Below are 16673 nucleotides of genomic sequence, written 5' to 3'. Positions count from 1 at the left end.
CACTTAATCCTCTTTCACGCTTGGGGAAAGCATTTTCTGCAGCGGAGAACAGAAGCGGGCGCCGGTGCTACTCGTGCCGTCGCGTCTCGCATGCTGCAGGACGAGTCGTGAGAGTCTACTCGCTGCTATCGAGTTCACGTAAACAGACAGCCATCGAGTTGAGTAAACTCGACCCGCCTCTGTCGGGTTCATGTAAACAAAGCGAGTTTCAACGTGAATATTAATAAGTGGCGGCATCTCCCTCCCCGGCGCGAACAGCCGGCACAGCTGCAGCCCGTTGTATGCACTGCCTGCAAACGCGAGTCGGCCAAGTGGGGGTGCGCTAGCTGTTCTCCATAAACAGAGGGGAAAATATGCCGCTGTCACCCAACACACTCTGGAGAACCGGAGAGAGGGGTGTCCTGCGCCTGCGCACTGGCGCCCCGGTATTCCACTATGCACCTAACAGATAGCGTCACCCTATTCTAACTCTATGTACCAAACACCAAGCGTCACTGCGACCGCAGCGGGGCGCTTGAATTGTGGTTCGGAAGGGCGCTCGTCTGAATGATGGCAGCTACGTAAAACCTCGGACGTCACAAGCCGACCTCACCGAATGACGACCTCACTCAGCTTCAAACTCACGCGAGGGGTAACAAAATTCTATAATGTGACCGACCTCACCAAAACCTGAGTTCACTCGTGAGGCTGAGGTCGACCTCGTGAGGCCAAAACCTCATGAGGCTGTCACCTCTGCAGCTGACCATAGAGGCCTACTTACTATACAGGGAGCATGGTCAAGGCCAGGAGCTTGCGTCTGGCCGGTCAGATTTTGTGCCAGTACCGCTGCCATCAAGACGCCCAGGTCCTCGCTGTGCAAAGCGCTTCAAGAACAGTGGGAACGGAGAGGCACGTATCACGTGTGTATTCTTGAAGGCCCCGTGTTCACTTTACGATCCAGCCTTCTTTGGGTTCTTTATTTCCGAGTAACTGTGAAACAAACTACTTTTTTTTGGCAGGCGGCGATATCACTGCGCCATTTCCGGGACCGGTGAGCAAAAAACCTAGGATAGTGCTGTATTACACTATAGACTTTTATTTTACCAATTGAAACTCAAGTTCCACGGCTTGGATTTCGCTGTCATGATAACCGGGTCCGTTCGTCGACACTTGAGTCGCGAGTCTTCAGCTTGTGTCGCGCAGTCTTCAACCAAGTGGTCGCACAAATGTGTATCACAATCCTCGGGAGAACTCCTTATCGAAGTAACCGCGTCGATGCATGAGCTAGGTCAGACGGTCCAGGAACCTGCACACTGACGTTATCAGCGTTCCAGGGCGGACAGTGGCGAATGGTCGGCGGCCGTGGTACTCGAAGTCTGCGACTTGGGCTTCTTCGAACACGTCGAAATGGAACCAACGCTGCGTGATCACCTGCGCAGGGTTCGCAGGATTACTGGCTCGGGCAGTGAAGACAGGGTTATTTTCGCCCGTTATACTGACACCTAAATAAGCAGCTTGGCCTTCCGTTAGATTTACCTTACCAGCATAAAATGCAAATGTGGACATCCAGAAGCAATAGAAAAGAAAAATGCTTGTGCTGGTGGCACGCAGAACGGGGCTAACATGGAGGCAGATAAATTTAAGAGGGAACATCGCGATTGTATGTTGAAGCCCAGACATTACTTAAAAAAATTTGCAAGGACAGTCGACTGACTTTTCACGTTTTTTTTTTTTTTGCGGAAACCGAAAGCTCCTTGCCAATATAAACGAATGCCTGGCTGCGGAGCTTAAAAAAAATAAGAGAACGACTTAACACATTTTTATTCCCCATATGATAGTCTCTTTTTCATTGTAGTCGGCGTCTGCGAGCACTGACATCGAAATAAGATGTTGGCATTGAGAATAGTGAAATAGCATTGAGGAAGGAGGGCTAACGAGAGGTTCTCTCTATCCAAGCTGCTTGACAAAAAATGAGCCGGAAGTCACGTGCTTTCGCAATGACTACTGGGAGTTTTTGGACGATGGCACAGCCAATAACGCTGCGAGCAGCGGCGTCGTCTGCTTCATTGTCTGCTGCTCCACGGCTGGTCTCGAGGGGAGCGCGCCTCCCTCGAGACCGGCCGTGGCTGCTCATGCGTGACCGCGCTCAGACGGCGTCCATGGGGAGCCCTCACCTCCGGCTTCAAAAAATGTGACTTAACGGCCTCTCCGTTAATTCTTTCCTTTTTCCATGGGTGTTGGCTTGGGCTAGTTGGTAAATTTCAGTAGTGACTGTATGGAAATCTACGCAAATCTATGGACACGATGCATGTCGCGTCACACTGGCGGCGTGCATTGACAAAAATGGTCCCGACATTAACCAAGATACATACGTTTTATTAAAATTACATCTGATAGCACTAAGCTGGTTTCAAAAATATTATCACTAAAACTAGTAGCGATACCTATCGCGGGTGCAAGCAACTACCAGCAACCACTCTTAAAGGGGCTATGCAATAAATTAATTGAGATAACAAAGCAGACGAGAGATTGGCATTCGATCACTCGTCACCCCAGTGCAAGAATTTTCGGTTGGTTTGGTTTACGGGGGTTTAACGTCCCAAAGCGACTCAGGCTATGAGATACGCCGTAGTGAAGGGCTCCGGAAATTTTGACCACCTGGGATTCTTTAACGTGCACTGACATCGCACAGTACACGGGCCTCTAGAATTTCGCCTCCATCGAAATTCGAGCGCCGCGGCCGGGATCGAACCCGCGTCTTTCGGGCCGGCAGCCGAGCGCCGTAACCACTCGGCCACCGCGACGGCTGCCAAGAATGTTTGAGCTAGCATCAATAACGACCAAGATATGACAATTAAAAATTACTCTCCTCCTCTCCCCCCTCAACTCGTACACGCGGGGCACCAGAAAAAAATAAAGCAGGTCTGGGACTGGACCCCGCCTATGAACACGTCATCCTCTGACGTTCGGTTTGCAACTTCAGATTGTCGCACCCAGCGCCCCAGCAGCATCGGTGGCATCGGCAGCGTCTCCGCGGTCTCTCTCAAGGAAGTTATAACATTAGTACGACATCTGCACCTCTTGACCGATTCCGTCGCAATCACTTTATTTTCAACGACGCTTGCAATGGTAAAAATACTCGCACAGGCTGCAATCACTCAGCCGGCGACTACTTTGTCGGTCCTCCAGCCATTTCCTCGGGAGGCTTTACGTCGTTAGCAAACACCGCTTTGTACTCGTCGCCTTTCTATTCCTATAGTGTGCCCACCCCCTGTTATAATCTCCGCAGGCAATATCTCCCATCAGTGGCGCCCTCAGCGGCACCACGGCGGTCGGCAATAACGAGACGCGCGTCCCTCATAAAAGTGCGGTCGCCAGGGGGCACGCCGGCCTCCTCTGCCCTAACCACATTAACGCGGACCAAGGAGGTTATATAAAAACTCTCTTCGCCTTTCTGGATTGCGGTGCGCTTCGGATTCTTTTGCTTGTCGTCTGTTGTTGCGGACGAAAAAGACACTGCGGGTGGCCCCGCAACTCCCGACAGAAAGAGGTGGCAGAGGTAAATAGAAACCATATGCGCGAAGGCAGTGACCTGGCTCGCGCTTGCCCGAGGGGCTCGCGCGGCGGCACGAGCAGACGACTTTCACGGCTACCGGAAGTGTGCCCGTGACGTCGTGGCTGCCGTGGCTCCAGCGAATGACAGCGTGTGGTGGTCTGCTGACGTCGTGGGTATAGTGACGTATTTTTTCACGATTTTAGTTTCAAAATCGGTCACTACGAGTACATCAGTCGGCCCGCGAATTTTAAAATAAATAAATAATTGGTTTTTGGGGTAAGGAAATGGCGCAGTATCTGTCTCATATATCGTTGGACACCTGAACCGCGCCGTAAGGGAAGGGATAAAGGAGGGAGTGAAAGAAGAAAGAGCTTCCGTAGTGGAGGGCTCCGGAATAATTTCGACCGCCTGGGGATCTTTAACGTGCACTTACATCGCAGAGCACACGGGCGCCTTAGTGTTTTTCCTCCATAAAAACGCACCCGACCGCGGCGGCTGCGTTTCTATGGAGGAAAAACGCTAAGGCTCCCGTGTGCTGTGCGATGAAAACACGGTTTTTAAAAATTCATAATAAATTGCCGGCTGAGTTCCGAAGACTCATACTTAGCTCATTAGCATCATTTCTAAGCATTGAAAACATTTACAAGCGACTATTAATTCATTGCATAGTCCCTTTAACGGCAGCAGCGCAGCCGACGGTAGCGCTGTTGTAAGCATAGTGGCGTTGTTTTCGAAAACAATGCAAACGATAATCGAGCAAGGTTAAACAACAAATGTCACTGCAATTTAATGAGAAAAGCGAAAAGTACATTACCTCAGTAACTGTCCGTATGGCGCTGGGGCAGTCATGCAGTATATTCGCTCCAGACGTTTACCATGTTAGCCGCAGCAAGAGAACGCAGTGCGGTGCTGCCATCCACTCAGATCTAACATCCTTTGCCAATTTAAAACATAAACTGCCTAAACCACGAGTCCTGCCCTCGTGTTGACACGCTAAGGCAAGATCTAGCAGTATATGTCAATTCTGCATTCGTGTCTGGAGTTGGGGGGGGGGGGGGAGAGGGTAGATTAGGGCTAAAAGTAAAAAAAAAAGGAACGGCTTCAGGAGAGGTCGAGGCTGGCCTTGTCTTTCCATTGCTGTGTCTTTAATTCTCGGCTCACAAGAGTCAGTGCAATCGGTGATGGCAACATTTCTCAACTCACGTTGGTGACCACGTGTGAGTTGACGCTGGCGGCGCCGTCGTATCGGAGCGCCTTGGCGTCACGCAGCAAGTTGGCGATCATCAGCACGACGAGACCGATGTTGTCGCAGCGGTCGTCAGTGCCGGTGCCAACCATGAACAATAGCAGAAATCGCTGCCCCCGGGCGTTGACGAGCGCGCGTAGGGGGCGCTCCATCGATTCGTTTATCTCGGCGATGGCCAGGAACGACTCCGCCATGTTGTCGGGAGCCTGGAACCTTCAACGCATTGAGTATCTGCTGCGGTGGCTCAGTAGTTAGGGCGCTCGGCTACTGATCCGAAGTACCGGGGTTGGAACCCGACCGCGGCGGCCGCGTTTCGATGGAGGCGAAAACGCTAAGGCGCCCGTGTGCTGTGCGATGCCAGCGCACGTTAAAGATGTCCAGGTGGTCGAAATTATTCCGGAGCCATCCACTACGGCACCTCTTTCTTCCTTTCTTTTTTCACGTACTCCCTCCTTTATCCCTTCCCTTACGGCGCGGTTCGGGTGTACACCGAGATATGTGAGGAAGTTACTGCGCCATGCCCTTTCCTCCAATAATAATAATAATGGGGATCTTTAACGCGCACTGACATCGCACAGCACACGGGCGCCTTAGCGTTTTGCCTCCATAAAAACGCAGCCGCCGCGGTCGGGTTTCCCCAAAAGCCAATTTTCATTGTCAATGCACTGAGCGAAAACTAGAGCAGCGCGTGCTCCTCCCGTATACCTTGAAAAGGTAAAATCTGTGGTTTAATTACGGTTAACTGCGAAACTACACTGTAAACATGAATTAGCCTATGTAGGAGCAGTCAGCTGTCCCCTAGCACACTCCCTGCAGTTTAGGGGCAGTGTATGCTGCCCGAACCATGATGTAGATTTCCATCGCTAAAATACGCGGAACATTTACGGTTTCCAACGGAAACAAAATTCCGACTTCAAATCTCGTTGTGTGTCCTTTCGTCTTTGCGCACTGCTCCGTATAGCGATGAAAACAAGCTAAATTCTAGCGCTTACGACGGTTTTAACCGCAGTTTCAACCTCCTCTATTTGCTGACCTCAAGGCCTCCGGTGCCGCATTTAAAAGCCGCCACTCATTGCTAACTACATCAAGTTATTATGCTTTGCAGTGATAATATGCCTCCGTTGCCAAGAACAGCCATTCCGTATATTTAGTGATCGGAATTTAATATACTTCGGGACTGCGCTAGAGGAAAAGGGAGTGCGCTATAGGACAGCATACTCCCTTTTTACTCCCACATGGGCGTATTCTTGTTTAGAGTGTAGGTTGGAAGCAACACCACTTTTTTTAATTCAACTAAAGTAAACATGTGGTTCTTGTCAAATGCTAGCGCGGATATGCAGCAAAAGCAAGAAGAAATAATACTTTGTACCAATGTCCGAATTAGGCTGTTCACGGTACCGAACGCCCTATTTCTCGAGGCCGGCAAGAAGCTGCAGGTACAGAATAGTTCTCGAAAACAAAGCGACTTTGCCTGGCGCTTTCCGCTAGTCAGGTTGCTTGACACACGGAAGATGGCCTGGAAGACAGTCAAACTGATGGATGACTCTCCACTCTACCTCATGGCATGCTCGTCTCACTGGCGTCACATCATATGTCCACGTTTTTCGCGCTTGCACGTCAAAATGCCGTCCCCCTTTTTTTACACTCTTAGAGGTATAAACGCAAATTTTATGTTTCATTCTTGGCGATGTAACGCATTATTCTTAAGATTTCCCCATAAGGCTAGGGTATCACCTCATTTGCCGTCCATAATAATTCTCCCACGCGAGCGTATTTCACTTATGCGGCGGGTATCTCTAAACTGAGACGTCGTATGAAGCAAGTCACAGCCGACTGCGGGAACGGTCTCAAGTGCACTGACCGTCAGCTCGACGCCGAAGTCGCAGCAGATGGCCACTGCGAGCAGCCTGCCCTCTTCGTCGCGGACCAGCCGCGAGGCGCCCTCCCTGAGCAGCTGGGGCCACAGGTGTCGCAGGCTGCGCACGTGCTGGTCCTCGGTGTTGTGAACGGTGAGGTCGAGCCGGTTCTTGGAGGTGAAGCAGTGCGCCAACAGGCCGGCCACCTCGTCGAACGGCGTGTCCGCGTCCACCAGAGAGACCCGAAGTCGGCGCGGCCCCGGCAACACCATCGAGCAGGAGGCACGTTCCACCAGGAGGCGCAGCGGCGCCACGCCGCACAACTCGGAGACGCTTACCTGCAGTTCCACGAGGCCCTTGCGTTAAAGTCCAGCACGCTGACCGGCCCGCAGATTAGAGGCCTCGTGCGCTCCACCTTACGCAGCGATGAAGAATTTGCATATCAAAGATACCGCTAAAAGTTGCCCTCCGATTCGTTCCTGCTGAAAGTATTAGCGGCAGGAGGCGCTTGTCCGCGCTGCCAAAGATCCTCAAAAAAGGCAGTTAGCTTTGAAGGGAAGGCCCCAAGTGCCACTGCAGCGTGTCCGCCTCCTCCAACAACCGTAATAAATCTAGGGAGCCCGGCATCTAGCGACGCCGGGCTTACTATCTCAGATATTACTTGGCCACCACGACCGAAACATTGTACGCCCACTGCAGGCCAGTGACATTGCCGCACTCCCAATGCGCAACGCCTAAGACATGCTCCAGACAAAAGCCACGATCCGGACCGTGTCCAAGATCTTCTAGTAATAGCAGTGCTCACGTCCTTGATGAATATCATGCATGCTCTGCTTTCTAGCCTGCGCACGCCAGCAGCACACAACGCATTAGTACTGGACGCGCTACATCCAGTTCTTGCGGCTCAACTCAACTGCAACTCGAAGGGCTGCAGTTGAGTCCATCAGCCAAGAATCTCCACATGAATGTTTGGGTTGGCCGACAGCCTTATTGCAACCGAAAGACATATGCTGCGTTGTGTTCTGGACAGCCTCGATCTCGCCCTTTAGCAGAGGACAAGATCCTCGGACCGCGTCTACAGGAGTCGACTGCCCTCAAGGCCTACAAGGCACTGTTTTGAGTGACAGATTGCAACAGTGCTCCTCGCGCATTCTCTTTCCCTTTTTAGTCCTCTCCTCCCCAGTGCAGGGTAGCCAACCGGAACACCCGTCTGGTTGGCATCCCTGTCTTCCCTCTTCCTCTTTATCTATCTATTGAAGAACTCACAGATAATGCACCTGATGCATGGTGAGACCGTGAAAAGGAGAGGGAAGCAGAACTTGAGAAAAATAGAAAGGAGGCGAGCAGTACTCGCATTAGAGTTGCATCTTAATTTACCCGTCAATGTCGTCCGAGTGGAAGTGACTATATACTTACAAACTGCATGTTTAGACAGTGATGGAGGCGCGATGAGGCGCGCAGTACTCGCATTAGAGTTGCATCTTAATTTACCCGTCAATGTCGTCCGAGTGGAAGTGACTATATACTTACAAACTGCATGTTTAGACAGCGATAAGACTGCAGCTTAGGGCAACACAAGTTACGTTTTCATATAGATGCAATCTTTGCATCCCTTATGTGGGCTATACCGGTAAGTTCTTCTAATTAACTGGCTAATGAGCAATGGTTCCCACCCTTTTGAATCACGTGACAACTAGCGACGGCACGTTCCCGTGCGACCTACTCCTCGACCCACAGTCCCTGCTCAAGGCCATCTGGCCCGCCAGGAGTGTACCTCGCACAGCTGTATCTTTGAAATTACTTCAGCAAGACCACAGCCGGCAGCAGTATCCGTAAACTACTCACAACGTGAACTACTCACTGTTAGGAGACTGCACAGTTCACAAGGCGCTGTTTGCAGCACTAGCTAGTGTGACGTAGAACTATGCCACCAGTTTCACAGCGCTAGCAGTTAATGCGAAGGTTCCGCGGCAAAGTGTGTTCTTCGTCGTTATTATTGTCAGAGGCGCCCCTGCAGCCAATCGAGACTGGAAAGAGGCGGGAAGAATAACAGGACGGGCATGGTGCGGGGAGACCCCGCAAGGGGATCCTGCACGCACTGAATCTTTCTGTGACCATTCATTATCGCATACCACGCAGCGCTGATTTTCCGAATAGCCAGTTGTGTAATCGCGATTAAAGGTTTCGTGCGGCCTGCAAGAGTGTAGCAACCGCAACGCACATCACTAATTTGGAGCTTTTCCGTCGCCAGCATTTCCTTCAGGTGTTTCTTTCCTACCAATGTTTCTGTCACGCTATGGGTGATCCTGTTGTCCATAGTTAATGATGCTCTTATTCAGGTAACTACAAAGTCCACTAGAAAGAGTGTGTGGTTTGGAAGCCGTTGCCACTCAATGTCAGTGCCCTTTAGGTTTGGAAATCACTGCACCTTTCACAATGAAGGCGCTGGTCTTTTAACTTCTGCTTTTAAGTGCTGGCAGGTGGCAGTTACGTGTCTGCATCATGACGAACACACTTATGAGTCAAGTGTACTCCAGCGTCGCTCTGTCGACAAGGGGTGTCGAAGTCATGTGGTTGCAAGTCCAACGCCATAGTGTCCGGGTTAAGACCAGAAACATGGCGAAATATACACGAGTAGAAAATAATGTCCGGCTAGTTGGTGTAACTCTTCAAAAATGACAAACTTGCACGAAAAGAACACACACAAGACAGGATATATACGGGACTAGCACAAATTGACCAATGTTTGAAGCATGGCGAAATCCTACGCGCTTTTCTAATCTTGTCAACACCAGGTCCAACATCGCGGCTCGTGTGGCATCACGCTGAAGCCATCCGCAATTGTACAAACTGTTCCCGCGAAGAACAGATAATATTTTTGTCGTCACTGTCGTGAAGTTGCACGTGATGTGCACCAGAATGCAAAAAAAAAGCGCGGTTATGGCTGCAAATTACGTACTCCTTGAAGCTATATCATGAGATAAGCAATAAAAGTCCTCGCGCTGACCTCGTATCCCATGTGTTCCAGAAGCGCGGCGGCTTCAGCGGCGGTCGTGGCGCATTTTCCCGCTTTCTGGTTGGCGTAGCTCGCATTCACGTCAACGTGGACGACGGGCAGGTCGAGGGCGTGGGCCAGGGCCACCAGAAGCGGTGCGCCACGCTCCACGTTCACCTCCTTGCACTGGAGCAGCTTGTCGATTGCGGCGGCGTACTCCCTGAGCAGCGCTCGCCTGTCCGGCCGCTGGCCCTTGGGCGGGGGGCCCATGGGAAAGAGCAGCGGCATCCAGCCACAGGGTAACTTGGAGGCAAGCGGGTGGAACAGCTCGCCGGACAGGTCGCCCGCCACATCGCTCCAGTAGAAGGCTACCAGGGTGGTCTGGGGCGAGCTGAGGCGCTCCCAGCACACCTCTGCGTCGCTTACCGCGGGGATGCTGGTGAGGCACTTGGAGACCTGTGCTATGTCCACCTGCGTTTCGTGCATGGTGGGTCGCAGTGGAAGCGGACAACGTTCGATCTGACCGCAGAGCAAAAACGTGCAGCAACTCCGCGCTTTAGGGCAAGCAGCAGTGTCACAAAAAGTGTAGAGGAGGTGGAGCCGAGGAGGAGGTAAAAGCTTTATTCAGGGCCAGCACTGAGGCCCAGTGAAAGAACGCTTGCTCCGCTAAAAGCCCGCTGATCATCTGCCGAGCCCGAGGAAAGCCGAGCACTCCAGGAAGGAGGGTGAGGGTAAGGGTAACAAGGCGAGGTAATGGCAGTGTTACATGAGTAGAGAATGTGTCCTGTGTGTGCCCCCGTCTCTGCGGACAGTTAGAACAGTGAGCTGTGTCACGGCATCCGAAATTGCAGTGCATTAGTGAGGTGATGAGGGTGTTAGTTTGAACTGTGCGAAGTACAAGTGCTTGTTCCGTATTGAGTGATGTGTGAGGATGGGGTAAAATTGTGCGGTTTTTGCCTGGTGTTGGATGCCGCCAGCAAGCCTCTCTGGATCTCTACGTCTCATGCCTGAACACTACCAGGCACAGAGATTCAGAGAGGCTTGCTGGCGGCATCTATATATGGTTGAGTAAACAACCGTCCTCAAGAACTTCTTATTTTTGCGTGGTAATAAATTTTACGTCGAGGCATTTAACAACGCTCATACATCCAGGCGCTTGCGCCCACCCCGTAGTGGAGACTTTCCCACCTTCCTCCATTCCCTCACGGCGCGGTTGAGGTGTCCGCCGAGAAGTGAGACAGTTACTGCCCCATTTCCTTTCTTCAAAAAATTGGAGGGGACACTTAAGCTCCACATTAAAGGCAAGGCGCGATAGCGTGATGGGTTAATTCCCATATGCAGAACGTCATTCTGTAATTTGCGTTGATAGATCCTACCACCGCAGAGCAGTGGCGCATCGCTTCACCGCTGCATCACTGCTCCAGGAGGGGTATGATGACTCCCATGGAGCTATGAATGGAAAGAATGACCAATTACGCATATATGGATATTAACTCATTATCGCTATCCCAACAAATGACATCTGTGGACACTGGATCTGATCACCGGAACCGGAGGGAGAACCGAACTGCTAGCGCACCTAACTCACATTAGGCCTAACTACGCAAACCTACCATCATTTTTTTTTTCTCTGTGAGCGGAGCATGGCAGCGCATGACTGAGCGCGTGGTTTTTCAGCACGCTCACGAGCTGCATGTTTTGAGGGAATCGAGGGCGGCCTGCGCACTGGGTCAATTCGTTCGGTTTACAAAGGTCTTGCTGCGCCGAATAAACCGCAGTTAACTTGCCTTGCGGCCATCTATCCTTGGCGCCGAGCGACCCGTGAGAACAAGGTAGCCGTCGCTGTCCACAAAGCCGCTGTCTCCTGTTGCCAGCAGCTGGTCGTCCTTGGCACCTCCTAGACAGATGTTGCCAACCGTGCCCTGCGTGAGCAGTTTCAAGCATGAAGCATTTTTAACATGCATATTCTAGGCAATCTCAGAGAAGCATCAACTCGTCAAAATAGCGGCGAAATTGACTCTGAAACAAAGGGCGAAAGCTACATCGAATCAAACGCAAAAATTTCCGTTTGAAATGTAATTCATATACGAGAGAGAGAAACTTAATTCAACACAGTATTAAGTGTCTAGGATGTCATGGACCATGATCACCAAAGCCAACTGATCCGTCAGCTAATCCGAGGCTAGCCAAGCCCGTCACGTTGGAGGAGAGGGGTATGGGAAATGAGGGGACTGAATGGCAACGAGGCAGGAGAAAAGGTAATGTTCCAAATTAGCATACGGTTCGGGACAATTCGGGCAAACGGGGTGGTGTCGGATACGGTACAGATAAGGTCGGGCAGGAGTGCGGAGTGTATTTAGGTGTACGCGTCAAAGAAGTTCGTGGTGGTGAGTGATTTGTCTGGAACAGGAAGTGTACGAGGAGTTCCTCTAACAACGTCATAGTGAAGATCTAATTTTTTTTCATGCAGTGGAGGGTAGTGTTCCACGTGGGTGCATAAGGCCAGGGAATCCCAGGCACCCCGGTGTTGAAGTTGGCGGGCGAGGCAATGCGCCACCTTTACCTCATTGCCTGGAATTCCAGCGTGACCCGGAATCCACCTCAGCGTGACAGTGTGGGGAGATAGTTTGGTGAGAGGTTTTTGTAGATCACCCTGCATTTGCGCAGGAATCCGACCCGTATGAATTGCACGTGTAGCTTGTGTTGAATCGGTATATATGGTATATCCTGAGGGGTCAGGGTGTGTTACGGAGAGGCCCTGAATACTGGTGATTATCGGGAGGGTCTCTAGAATGGCTGTAGAAGGGGGATCAGTGTAATGCCAAAGGTTGTGTGTCACTACATGGTTGCCAGTCGTAACTGAATAAGCAGCCGCTCCAACGAGAGTATATACGAAAACGACTTTTCGAATGCTCAGCTGGATTCGAAACCAAAGGTGGCGCGCAGCGAGCAGCTGGCCTGACGCCTCGGAGCACAACTCAGACATCGCCACAGCAGCACGCGCGTTGTTTGTAACTGGTATTTTTAGACTGAACCGCTCGCTATAAAGAAGGTGGGTAAAGTATGTACGGTCATGGAAAAAAAAAAAGCTTGCAGGGTGCGGATTCGCGGAGAAAGAATTACTTCTGCGTCGCCTCCCTTGTCAGTCAGCTGGTATCATTTCAGATGATGGAGCAAGCATATCTCTCCGTGTTTCATTCCTTTTCATTGACCTGACACATTCATTGACACAGAAATAATTTTTTTTTCCGCGAACCCGTATCTCGTAAACTTTTGTCAATGTCTGTACATACGATAATGTCGAACAATCAGCTGCGCACAGCAACAAACGCCATCTCTCGTCACAAACAAAGCCACATGCCGGCGGTTGTGAAAATGAACAAACAAATATTGCAATGTTTTTTTGGCGATATATAGATATATACTTGCCTTACTGTCGTTGCCACGATATTGGGGCACTTTAGTTCATGGACAATCATATATCTAGTGGTGTGCCAATATTCGAAATTTTCGAACAGCGAACCGAACATCCTCGTATTCGATTCGCTGAACGAATCAAATAATGCACAATCAAAATTAATCGAAATGAATCGAATACGATGACAAGTATCCGAACAGTTTTCGTATACCCGAAGTTCGAATAAGACGTGCCGTATTTCTTCAGCGGCTGTTTCAAAAATCAATGGCGTATGCACGTGTGGTCATGCGGCTGACATAACATTTCAATCCCATTTATTCATCGTCGACACTTAGCTCTTATTCATTGTAGCGGTGATAATCACGGCTTTATAATTCGAAAAGCGCCTCTCTCACATGCTCGTGCCTCGTACGTTCCGGAGAGGTTGTGAACGTCTTCTTTCTACGAACCCCCTCCCCTCGGAGACCCCATACAGAGGAGTCTGGCCGCATGTATACACTGCTGAGTCGCTGGTCATTAAGAGGGTCGTGGCTCTTGTCGCCGTCCCTTCTACAAGGACGCCGGGAGAGTTTTACGGATTTGGTTCATGCTTTTTCTCCATTTAATGCGGTTCTCGTTTCCCTCCGAAGCTTAGCAGTGGTATCTGCTCGCCGTTCCTTTATATATGTTTTCTTTACAACGCGGCCAAGGCGGCGGAGAAAGCGTGCTGGCCACCGTTATCCGTTATCCGTTATTCGTGTGTGTGTGTGTGTGTGTGTGTGTGTGTGTGTGTGTGTGTGTGTGTGTGTGTGTGTGTGTGTGTGTGTGTGTGTGTGTGTGTGTGTGTGTGTGTGTGTGTGTGTGTGTGTGTGTGTGTGTGTGTCGGCGTGTGTGTGTGTGTGTGTGTGTGTGTGTGTGAGAGAGAGAGACCTGCAAGACTGGGCGACGCGGCAGGGTTGAGCCAGGCTTAGCAAACCTTAAACTACATATCTAAATTCACAAATAAGGATATGAATCCATTCTGTCGCTTTTGTGGTGAGAAAGATAACTTCGACCATATGATCTGGGTGTATACACGAAGCCCTTAAGCCGGAACTCCTGCCTGATCCCTCTAAAGAAGGTTGGGATAAGCTAAGATCCATCGATGACTCCGACATTCATTCCAAGGCCGTTGAATGGGCCGGCGTCGCCAAATGTCTCGCCTCAATCCCTCCCCTGCTGTTACGCTCAATAATGTTTTGCAGCCTCAGCTCAGCCTGCCTTCATGCCCGATATCGGGGGCAACTAATGGCTCACAACTCTTGTCCCTCTCATCAACTGAGATGTGGCACTATTTTGTTCGACCTCTTTTAGCATAGCGGAGACGCGTCTACCGGATTACTGGACGCCGGCTGCGCATGCGCAATGGCCTCACGTGGCCCGGCCATTGCCATTTCGTGCGCTTGAGGCGGCCGGCAGTACGGCATACGTCTACTCTGACAATCCCAGCTATGTTAAATCTCTCAAGTAACAAAAGGTAATTTTCTTACGCACATGGCATGAGGGTCACAGAGTTAAATACTGACTGCGTATTGCATTCCCCAAAGTGCAGATTAGTGTTGAGTCTTTAGACAGCTACAGCGATAACTCCATGAGTTATAGCAACGCCGCTGCGATTCGCTATTTAGCAAGATTATTTCTTTTTGAGCGAACGGTCCGAGATTGGAACTTGCCGTCTCCAAACACAGTGGAAAGTCGATCGGCCGAGTCATTCTGCAGCGCGCTAAAGAAAAACATAGGTATGTAAATCTTTTACTGGAAACGGATGAAGTATAACCTGTTTTATTTATTTGTTGTGATTTTCCCTACCACAGCGATGGTCTACAATTAGCATTCATGTGCCTACATTTCTTTTACTTTTTTATGCGAAAACTGTGCTAAAAATGTTTTGCAGTGCTTTTTATGCTGTGTTATGTTTGTTTCTATCTTATTTCCCACTCCTGCCTAAGGCCTCAAATAAGGCTGGCAGTATCTTCGAAATAAATAAATAAATAAATAAATAAATAAATAAATATTCGCAGAAGTAGCAAAAAATCATGTGAACATTCATTTCGTATTCCAATCGATTTTTTTGTTTTCTGTTCGTAGTCGATTCTATTTTTAGCTACATTATTCATATTTGATTCGGAACAGAACACTTTCTGTTTCTTTGTTTATTCCTGTGTTTCGTCCCTTGCGCTGTTCCACCACCATGCAAAAGTATACCAACTAGCCTGGCGACTCGCTCTTCTAAACTTCGCTCTTCGGAACGGAAGCTAGACTAGATATTCGTGTTCGATTCAGTTTTGAAAACAAGCACTATTCGCAAACCCCTAGCTACAACCGATGTGCGGCGATGACTTCGAGCGCAGGGGAAAAAGCTTCTGCAGCGCGGTAGGTGTGACCCAAATATATCAAGGCTTTTGTCTTGATTTCATTTTTTCCCCGCTCGTAACACCGTAGTATCTGGATATGCTCTAGCAATTCACTCGAACAGAGCGGTACATCTCTGCTGGCGTACAAGATTATAGTGAAATTTATTTTGCAGCAATGGTTGTGTATGAGATGCATACTCCGGTGTAAAGTGTCTCGGCGTCGTTGTCCGTCGGAACCGAAAACTTACGCGTTAACATTCTGGCCAATGAGAGTGGGGGAGGAGGCGTGCGGTATACAGCAATATCGCGGATATATATATTTTTTCAGTGCGACCATCGTGGGCGTGAAAAGAAAAGTGCTGAGGACATACCAAATGAACAGAGCCTTCTTCTTTCTTTGATGCACGGAAAAAAAGAAAGACGAATAAAATGGACAGCGAATAAAACGCAGTATGTCGACGGAACAGCCGCACTGAGCACAGGGACAATCAGTATATGTTAGCGGACCTCCCGATGCGCGGCGAGCGCGCGCAGCGGAAAAAGCGCAGTTGTCCGGCAACCCTGGGAGAGCAGGCGGCTAGCAACCCTGGGGAGGAAGACAAGAGACGCAAGATGGATGCTGGACCGTACGCACCCATGTAATCACTCTCAACCTAACCTTGTTAATAAACTGTTTGAAAAAGTAGTAAGGCATCCTGCCTTTAATTCGCGCCCCAACACAAGAAAAGCGTACAGTATGAAGATTTCGTTTCGACCGAACAAGGCCAACGAACTTTTCCTTGCCACTAGCTTTCCAATAAAAATGACGGTGCAGGGTAGCGGGACCAGGAGGAGGAGGAGGGGAGATTTAACGAAACAGGAGAGGTCTGCCTGGTTGTTGACTTTGCATGCTACTCCAGGTGAGGGCTAAAGGGAAGAATACAGAAGATAATGGTGAAAAAGAGAGGAGAAAGAAAGGGTGAATGGTGAAATCAAGCACACTCACAAACACGCACACACATGATTGTCAAAGAATGTCCACCAAACACATGTCTCTAAGAAACACTAAAAATGATTTTGTCCCGCGCGCACCCGAAGCCACATCCCTCCAGGGACCAAGGACATGCTCCGGGTGCACGGGGCAGTCCAGTCGGAGTGCCTTGCGAGGGTTGAAGAGTTAATTGGCAGAGGCAGATCAAGTGTGGAACATCCTCGGGCACACCACATGTGGGGCACAGAGGGCTACTTGATGTACCAATTTTATGTAGATAA

General features: G+C 50.1%; 1 protein-coding gene across 1 annotated transcript in view; it reads right to left on the bottom strand.

Annotated features, from left to right (window-relative positions):
- Positions 1–1050: 1050 nt before the first annotated feature.
- LOC144128798 (uncharacterized) overlaps positions 1051–16673 on the bottom strand; it is a 38671-nt gene continuing 23048 nt past the window's right edge. Inside the window, exons 5-9 of the mRNA XM_077662514.1 lie at positions 11420–11554; positions 9645–10103; positions 6643–6975; positions 4739–4987; positions 1051–1410 (exon numbers count right to left, since the gene is read on the bottom strand). Of these exons, the coding sequence (XP_077518640.1) occupies positions 1264–1410; positions 4739–4987; positions 6643–6975; positions 9645–10103; positions 11420–11554 (1323 nt within the window). The 3' untranslated portion in view covers positions 1051–1263. The remainder of the gene's footprint in view (positions 1411–4738; positions 4988–6642; positions 6976–9644; positions 10104–11419; positions 11555–16673) is intronic.

Source organism: Amblyomma americanum, chromosome 4 (assembly GCF_052857255.1).
Source record: "Amblyomma americanum isolate KBUSLIRL-KWMA chromosome 4, ASM5285725v1, whole genome shotgun sequence".
NCBI lineage: Eukaryota > Metazoa > Arthropoda > Arachnida > Ixodida > Ixodidae > Amblyomma > Amblyomma americanum.
Note: the sequence above shows the minus strand (reverse complement) of the source record. Positions and strands in the feature narration are given on the sequence as shown.